We start from the raw sequence: 9,388 nt of genomic DNA, 5'->3' as shown, positions 1-9,388 counted from the left end.
CTGGGACAGATGTCCCAAGCTCAAGCCTAGCATCTGACCGGAGAAAGTCACAACTCCTGCTGCCTGCTGAAGTGATGCGGAGTGTGTGAAGAGGAGAGGAAGAAGAGAGGAGAGGAGAGGATACACACTGGAAGGTACGTTCACAAGACTTACTGTAGGCTAACAGTGTGGTAGGCTACAGAGAAAACATTAGCAGCATCATTATTGACGCTAGGATGGATGTTTCAAACTTTGAGGCGAGAGATGCTGTTAAGTTGCTAAGCATACTTTAAAGAAAGGCTATAACGATGCAGCATAAAAGTTCAGTTGCATTAGGGTTGTGTAGTCCTACAAATGGAAACGCACTCAAAACACATTTCATCGTGATTGTTTATTCAATTTCACTTGCTGTTTGCTGCTTCACGTTATTTCAGAAAAAGTTTATAGAGCTGTAAGCATTTGCTGATTCATGAATTAACAACAGCAGGATTCGGGCTGTGGTTGAGTTTTGGCTACTTGAGTCACCTATTGACACTTGCAGGGGTTCAAGATTTACCATAAAAATGAAAGAAAAGAAAAGCCTGCCTCCACACTTTTGGCACAGGGACTCTATTGTCTGAGTGTAAAGGGCAACACGCTGGTTGGTGACAGTTGTTTGTATCTGTTGCAGCAGAATAAACACAAAAGTCCTAGACAGACATGCAGTGCTCCGGTGGTGCCGATAACAACACCTCTGTGTGACTTTGCTCCTGGATTCCCCTGCTTCTTTTGTCACTGTGCCGGGTGAAAAGCTGCAGCCATTGAGAAAAGCCACATCCTGGTCATAGCTGTAGGGATGACCATCAGTGACCATTCAGCCTTAAAATGATGACTCAAAGGGACAAAGTGTCACGATCCCCCCGGCCCTGCAGCTTTTGGAGAACAATGGAGCATCTCTTCTTGCCCTCTGTATTTACGTTGTCTTTGGGCTGTGACAGAGCTGGTGTGTCTGGCCAGCATATGGCCTCCACTGACTGGGAGCAGGCTGGTATGGTGCTTATTACCCCTGTATTGTCTCTGATGGAAAACTAAGACCTCTGCACCATGTAGCAGTTGTGATCTGAATGAAAGCCGACAAAGGAAAAAAGCCTGCCAGTATTTAAGCAATGTTTTTGACTTAAGTTAGTGAATGCCACTGCGCAGTCTTGTCATCTTTGTGGCTTTTGAACTTTGTGTTTATGCTGTCACACCATCATGTGTGGAGCTTCCTTACTTAGCACTGCTTCAGCAAGCTATGATCTGACTGCAGTGACGTGCGTTGTAATACAACACTTCATTTTTTTCTCCCTCTCTCAGTGCTCCCCCACATTGATTCACTTTTCTTCCAGCAGCCCACATTGTGTACAGAATGGATCCATTTTGCTGAATGGATTTTGGCTTTTCATCAGACTCTGAAATAAGGCATGCTGTAAAGTCGTTTGGTTTCTTCCATAGTATCAGCATTCACTTGAGAATCTTAATTACAGGCTTCGAACAGGCCTCGGTCTGGTTTCAGGCATCCCTCACTGTTTCCTAGGCTAGGCCGGTCCCCGTTGGTAATTCCAGGGCCGACCACAGTGGTAATGAGCACGGTGGTGGCGGCATTCCAGGAGATCACAACTCCAAAGGCTCATGGGAAAGGGTGGTGGGGAAGTCTGGGAGACAGTGAATCCACATCATAATCTCCTGACATAAACACCCGCTTCCGTAGATGTTACGTTTTCACGGTCCGGTGAGCGGCGAGGATGGGTGGAACGGTCAGCTGCCGTCCCCGACACGTTCCTAGATGGTCGTCATTAGCAGTGATCACACAGGCTGCAATTAGCATGTTTTGACAACTGCAATTAAGTTATGTCTGTCGGTGGAGACTATGGTATCAGCAGTTACCTCTTCAGGAAATGGATTGCTATTCCTGTTATACTCAATCAAGAAAAGCATTGTTTTTTTGCCCCACCGAACACCGTGTCACTCCCACGACTCTGATTCTTGTGAAAGCTATGGCAAACGGTGTCAACTTCTTGGCAACAAGTTGCAACTTTGAGTGAGATCTGCTGTTTTACCCGAACCCACCCACTCACTCAGCCTAGACCTCCGACCACAGACATTGTGAAAGTCTTCAGAGAGTTATGGAGTGTAAGTGGGTAAATCCCACATTACCCTGCCTGTCTCTGATTACCGGGCTGAATTCCTGTTGACGTCTTTAGTTTTAGATTGCTGCAGTGCGGAGCCATGTGTCTGAGAGTACGGCCCGCTCCCTGTGCCGGCCCCTACCTTGCACACCAACTCAGCACTGTTCCTTTCCTCTCTCGCTGCAGCCTTGTCTCAATATTGGTCCAGCGCTGACCCAACAACGCCGCTCGGCCGAAGCCAGAGGTGTCAGCAGATATTGCGCCCACAGCAGATTACCGAGGCCGGTCGGTGGATACAGGGCCTTTGTTGCAGTGTGTTCACTAAGCACAGTGGAGCTGCCTGTTCCTCATTGTGCTGCTGTGTGCTCAAAGCTGCATCAGTCCACATGAGTTACTGTGCTGAAAGGGCCAGGCCTATGGGATCAACACAATAACATCCTGTCAAAGGAGGCTCTCATCCACACGGGCGCTGTGTCTTCCTGGTCCCTACAGGAAAAGGCCTGATACCCATCTCTAAACGGAGCATGAGACAGGACCTGAGGATTAGACATGGCCTTGCTAACACACATTCACTAATGTGTGTGTGTGCGTGAGGATTAGAGCTGCAACTACTCATCTATCAATTCATCTATCGAGAATGTTTTCGATTAATCATTTAGTCTATAAAATGTCAAACATAATGACAAACACCCGTTACAAGTCACCAGAGCTCAAGTGATTCTTAAAATTGCTTATTTGTCTTATTCTGTTTTACTAGTCTGACCAACAGCCAAAAAACCCCCAAAGTATTCAATTTATAATGACATGAAACAGGAAAAAACAAGCAAATCTTAGCATTTGTGAAGTTGTAGCCTAACCAGCAGACATTTGGTATTTTAAATGACTAAAACGATTAATCCTATTATCAAAATTATAATCAACTAATTTTCTGTCGATTGACTAATCAATTAATCGTCTAATTGTTTCAGCGCTAGTGTGGATGTGTGTCCCCTTGCCTCAGATATATTGACTAATAAAGCATTGTTTACTACTACTGAACTCATTGACACTGAAGTAGTGTTTACATGATGTGAATGCAGAGGACTGTGGCTGCTCAACAGTTGTCTAATTTATTAGTTGCGGTTTCATGAATGTGTGACACTGAAACAAGCCAAGCTAATGATATCCTCTAATCATGTTAGAGGCCATAAAGTCGACTCTTGTGATCTGCTGAAATGTTCCAGCAGAGGTTTCGGGTGATGGCAGACATGTGAGATCGAGAATACATTAATTGACCAAGACAAGGAGAAAATAAAGGCAGCATTCAGCATCCAGAAAGTTCTCTCTTAGGCGATTTCCCCAACCCAGCCTCAGACATCCTGACCTGATTTTACATGAATTAGCCTCAACTTATGCTCAAACGGTATCTCCAATTTGTTGTTGTCATTGTTTGTCTTTTCTTGCTGTCGTCTCTCTCCCCGTTACACTTTTGTTTATTGTGAGTCAGATGTTCAGTGTAAAAAGCACAATGGAGCAGAGCGGGCCATAAACATGAATTGTGTTTGAATGTGTTGTGGTGAAATGGGCAATGTGGCACAGGAGTCAGCAGGGACCTTGTGAGCTGATGCTGCGTGGACAAGCCCCGCATTGAGACATTCTTCCACTTCAAAGCCCCTGGAGGGTTTTCTGGACACTGGTTGAATAGGAGCTGAGGGAGGGGCGTGCGGGGGGAACAGGTGCAGTCCATGAGAGGGGTAATTCCCGCTGCCATCTGCTTTCTTTTTCGGGGTCCGGGCTCTTTAAACGCCCTCTGACACGCCTCATGGCGACACGCTCCCCTGGCCAGCCGCGCCGTGCCCCGTCACCATGGCACCCCGATTCGGATTAACCCCCGCACATGTGCCGAGTCAAGCGTGGGGGTCTGCTGTCTTTTGTGATGGAGGAGCAGTGAGCATGGGAGGGAGGGGGGAGAGGGAGAGCTGCATGGATAAGTGTGTGAAAGGACACTCGCCATTAATTCACTTCTGTTGAGGGAAGGAGCAGCAGCAACCATGAGTGGAGTAATTTGGTAGGAAAAGAACAGGAGATTTTATCTTTTTTTCAAGCTAATTTTCACTCATCTGACCAAACTCTACTTATTTCCACAGGTATTTCTAAAACCCTTTGAAGAGATAACTCAAGATGACGGCCATTGAGAGTAAAGAGGAGATCAGTGACACTGACAGTGGGATTATCTTGCACTCTGGTAAGAAAACCATTACAAAAACACCCAATACATTATCAATACAGTGATACAGCATCTCACCTCCACAAACTTTAGGTACATATTAAGGCTGAATATCAATAAAAAAGGAGCAAATATCAATAAAAAAAAGGTCCAAAGTAACAAGATGGAACCTGGCAATGTTCAGTTAGCAAGACTTTATATCTTTTGATCAGAGGAAAAAGTTGCTTGTCAGATAATCTTTAATTTTACTTCATCTGAAAACAAATCCTAATCATTAACATCTCATAACCAACCCACCTACAATTTTAACAGCCTTAAGCACTGATGGAGAAATTATGTAAAAAAAAAAAGTTCACATGAATTGCAATCACAACATTTGGTGAAAATCACAATAAATTGATATTTTTTGTCTATTGTGCAGCCCTAGTTCAGATGCATCACGATCAGTGTGGAAAGGCTGCTATTGATTATGATGATGAAAGGTTGTGCTGATCTTCTCTGAATGTGCTGCAGGTCCAGACAGCCCCACATCCCCCGTGAAGGACCTGACCACCCACACCCGGGCCCTGAAGCTGAAGCACCAGTCCCTGGAGGACCGGCTGGAGCTCTGCCTGCTGGAGCTCAGGAAGCTCTGCATTAGAGAGGCGGTGAGCAACTCCTGGATGTTCAGCTGTTGCAAAGCATACAGTAGCAGATATTCTTCTGTATTTCGATTAGTTATAAGGAACATTGCAGTAGCTGTAGAAGAAGAGGTCGTTGTGTGTAGTAGTTGGAATTGAAACACTTCTGAGATGGCTGGGGCTCTGATTCTGGGCTTTGTCTTCACAGGAGCTGACTGGTAAACTGTCCTCAGACTATCCTCTGATGCCAGATGAAAAGCCACCTCAGGTCCGAAGGAGGATAGGGGCTGCCTTCAAGCTGGACGAAGGTCTGATCCACCAGAATGGAGAGGTACGGGCCACAGCCAGTTTTTACTGTATTACTGTATTATGTATCATCTCCATGTTTGGTGATAGTTGGCAGGAGATACTAAAATGTATGAGCTCATAGTAATGTAAGGACTTTGTCTTCATCCTAGAATTCAGAGTTGCAGGCGCTGGAAGCTGACCTGGCTCTCCAGCGGCAGATTTACGAGGCGGCCCGGCGGCTCTCCCTGGAGGAGAAACTCAGTAAACCACAGAAGAAGAGCCGGCTGCAGCAGTGCAAGAGGGAGGAGAGGAAGGTGAAGGATCTGCAGGAGGCCGTGTTCCAGCACAGGATCAAGAGCGAGTGCAGCTCGCCGCGCTCCACCATCCCAACCAACCAAAACAAAGGTGAGTGACGCTGCTGCCCCCTGCAGGCCAAACTGGGCTCTGCAACAGACCCATGGACGCTCATACATCACAGATAGTTGGGTTTGATGAAGGAGTCTGTTTTAAAATGTTCCCTTTCTGTTCCCAGATCTGTGCATGTCTGATGACAGCTCCTTGTCTGATGTGGTGGCTCTGGATGATGGTGAGTGGGTTTCTGACCGCCTATACTTTCATCTTTCAAACTACTTTCATTACTCTTTTATAGACATGTTTTGACAGAGATATGTATTAAATAGAGATTAGGCCTGTGCCGATATGAAAATTTCACAGGATGATTATCTTGACTAAAATAATTTCAATATACGATATTATCTTGCTAATTATTAAAAAGATGAAAACTTTTAAAAACTGTACTCACGTTTTATCATATCAAACACTTTCGTAAAAAACAAAATGAAAAAAAAAATTGGCAGTCAACAGAGTACCACAAAAATACAACTCCGACTGCCTCACACTGACTATCTGATGTTCCCTCTGACCCTCCGTAGATGTGGACTCCTCCGGCCCTCTCTCTCCTCCGGTGCTGGGCTCTTCTTGTTCAGACCCCCTCCAGCTGTCCCCCAGGTCCCTCCAGTCGCCCCAGCAGTCATCAGACCAGGTCAGCGTGGAGTACGAGCGCTCCCCCATCCAGAACTCTCCGTGGAAAGAGTCCAGTCTGGATCAGCCTTACCACAAGGCCTCAAAACCTCTCTCCGCTTGCAGCAGCAGGTCAAGGTAGGAGTCCTCAAAGTCTGAAAACAGCCCATCGAACACCTAACGGTACTGCGTGTCTCACCGTATCCATCTTGTCTTTGTTGTGTGCAGTAGTCCAGTGGGAACCCCAGTGTGTACAGAGACCAGGATTCTTCCCTCCCAGTTCATCAAGAGCCTGGCGCTGCGTCACACACACTCCAGCAGCGCCCCCTCCACCCCAGAGCTGCATGTGCGCCGACAGTACTCCCAGTCCTTCAGGTAAGAACTCATAATGTCAGACACACCAGTAGATTAGACAGAGGTAACACTTGGTGCTCTTGTGGATTAATAAAAAATACTGAGGTCCTTAGGTTTATAGGTGCACATTGGAAACAGGAGCCAAATCTGTAGAAAACTGGGAAACTAGCTTGAAGATTGAAAACCTCCAGTGAGAAAAAAACTCTTGAGCTGGATGCACAAAGTCCAAGGCTCTCTAAATCCAGTAAGAGAAGAGAGTAAAAGCTTGAAATTAAAAAAGCCTTTATTATCACGGCTTAGAGCCAACGCATTTACTTTTTCCCTCACTGGAGGTTTTCAATCTTAGAGCTAGTGTCTCAGCTTTCCACACATCAGTAGATTAAGACCATAAGACCATATTTTATGCAATAAGTACCGACTAACTTGCCACATTTTCTCCTCAGGCTTCCCAAAAGTAAGCCAGTTCCCGAGAACAACCGGGGGCGTGCCAGGTTGCCCCAGCGGCGCTGCCTGGCTGATTTCATGGTGCAGTCTCCAGAATACTCCCCCCGCCGCCTGTACCAGTCCAGCTCTGAGGACAGCAGCTCTGAGCACTCCGTCTCCTCCTACACCAGCTCCCCCAGCAGGGACGGACCCACCGAGATCCCCAAGCTCTGCCCTCCGCCGTACGGATTCCACTTGGCAGCCCAGAATAAAGCGGTCTCCAACTTCCCCGGTCCCGGCGCTTACAAGAACGCCAGCCCCGGCTACGGCAGGGCCATGGCGGAGGAAGGCCCCCTCTCCCCTCAGGATCTGGACATGGGGAATCGCTATCTATCCCCGCCTCCGCCTGCGGCCCGCCACCCCCAGCAGAGACAGTGGCAAGACGGGCCGTCCTCCCCCAGGAGAGTGCTGAAGCCCCCGCCTCCCTACACCAGGCTGGTGCGAACTCCCTCGCTGAAGGAGTATCCCAACCACGCCACCCGGCTGATGCCCAGGGAGATCGTGTCGGAGGAGCTGAAGTCGTGGCACCAGAGGAACCAGCTGCAGAAGTCGCGGTCCGGCTCCGTGGAACACCAGGGCTCCTACAGCGTCAAGAGCCCCACTTCACCCCACCTGCCCCCCTATAAACAGGTTGGTGTGCCGCAATAATGAACATCACTACATGCACATTACACCATCCTTCATCAAATAACCTGTTTTTACTTGCTTATAAAAGCGGAATATAGGGTTGCAATTAACGATTATTTTCATTATCGATTAATCTCTCAATTATTTTTCCGATTAATCATTTAGACTATAAAATATTTAAAAAATTATGACTAAGCCTAATGCCCATCACAAGTTTCCAGAGCCCAAAGTGATTCTTAAAATTGCTTACTTAGTCTGACCAGCAGCCAAAAAAAACAAAGTATTAATTTTATAATGATATGAAATGGAGCAAAGTAAGCAAATCTGCAAATTTATGAAGCTGTAACCAGCAGATGTTTGGTATTTTTACTCAATAAATGATTAAAACAATTAATCAATTATTAAAATTATAATCTATTAATTTTCTTTGTAATTGCCCAATTTCTGTCGATCGACTAATGTATTAATCGACTACTCATTTCAGCACTAGCGGAATAATTAAATATGTCATGGAGTTTTTGAGAAATACCAAGTGACGTAAAATACTGATAAACAGTATATCCATACAGTTTGAACAAGGTGATCATTGATTACATGACTTTGTTTCCAGGGTTCTGGCAGTGTGATTCTCCAGCGGGCGGCAGACGGGACCCCGGTCCAGTGGTTTGTTGAGGAAGATGCTGAAATAGTGAGCCAGGTGTAGCCGAGGAAGCCGAGGAAGCCTCCCTGCTGCAGTATGTTTAGTAGAATATATGTATATTCCTTCAAGTCAATGGACTCTCTGTGAGATTGTATGTCCGAAGAGGCGAGACGCTGTCTTTGACAGAAAGCAGAAAACTTGGACCTATTGGTACCACGATAAGCACATCTCACTCTTTCTTTAATTTAAAACTTTATGTAAGGTGTTATGCCAGTTTATTTATTTCTAAATTGATTTTTCTAAGGTTTCTGAGGTGAATTTGAGTTTCATAAAATTTCATAAATGTGTCACACAGATTTCAAACACACTTGCTGTAGTTTCCAGGATCTGTTTGTGGCTCGCACACATTTTGCACATTAAGTTCACCTAGTTTTCAAATGTTCCAAAAGTTTTGCCATTCCTAATATAATTCTTTTAATGCTATATTTATCTATTATTTAAAGTTTTTCCCTTGTAGCATAGAGAGCTGTCACTAAAATTCTTAATATACTTAAATGCATTGCTCTCTTTTTCATATATATATATAATTAAAACTGTAGAGCCATGACAATGTGAAGTAAGCTGAATCTTAACCATTGCTATTAATTCTTATTAATCCCTGATGCCTTTTAATAGTGAAGCAGTTTGTTGGTTTTCACTGCAGTATGGTGTTGTGTTACTAACCAAGTGATTGTATCAGTTTTGATATTGTTTGTATATTTATAATAAAAAAAACTTTTTTTATGACTAAATATTAAGTTTGTGGTATGGTTATTAGTGAAGCTTCTAGCAAGTTCAAGGCCATTTGTGAGATAGAAGAAGAAGTATTTCAAAACACATGAACAACCAAAAGTGTTAAATCAAAATTAATTGTATTCATATACAAAGATGCCGGATTGACAGGTATTTCAGTTTATCTAGACACTTTTTACAGTATAGTCACAGAGAATTCAGACAATATTAAGCCAAACATGTTATTGGATGA

The 9,388-nt window shown here is 44.9% G+C and overlaps 1 protein-coding gene across 1 annotated transcript; it reads left to right on the top strand.

Annotated features, from left to right (window-relative positions):
* Positions 1-46: 46 nt before the first annotated feature.
* inavaa (innate immunity activator a) lies at positions 47-9,024 on the top strand. Its single transcript, XM_071518173.1, has 10 exons — positions 47-134; positions 4,253-4,350; positions 4,846-4,979; positions 5,161-5,283; positions 5,411-5,645; positions 5,773-5,826; positions 6,173-6,398; positions 6,489-6,635; positions 7,058-7,727; positions 8,335-9,024. Exons 2-10 carry the CDS (start codon positions 4,287-4,289, stop codon positions 8,425-8,427), a joined length of 1,746 nt encoding a protein of 581 aa, XP_071374274.1. The 5' UTR covers positions 47-134; positions 4,253-4,286; the 3' UTR covers positions 8,428-9,024.
* The last annotated feature ends 364 nt before the right edge of the window (positions 9,025-9,388 follow it).

The sequence above is a fragment of the Centroberyx affinis genome, unplaced genomic scaffold, assembly GCF_046629955.1.
Source record: "Centroberyx affinis isolate AG114_WGS23_722 - 3 ecotype Tasmania unplaced genomic scaffold, CSIRO-AGI_Caff_v1 ptg000555l_1, whole genome shotgun sequence".
In the NCBI taxonomy this organism is placed as follows: domain Eukaryota; kingdom Metazoa; phylum Chordata; class Actinopteri; order Beryciformes; family Berycidae; genus Centroberyx; species Centroberyx affinis.
The sequence above is the reverse complement of the archived record's forward strand: the minus strand, read 5'-3'. Positions and strand labels throughout refer to the sequence as shown.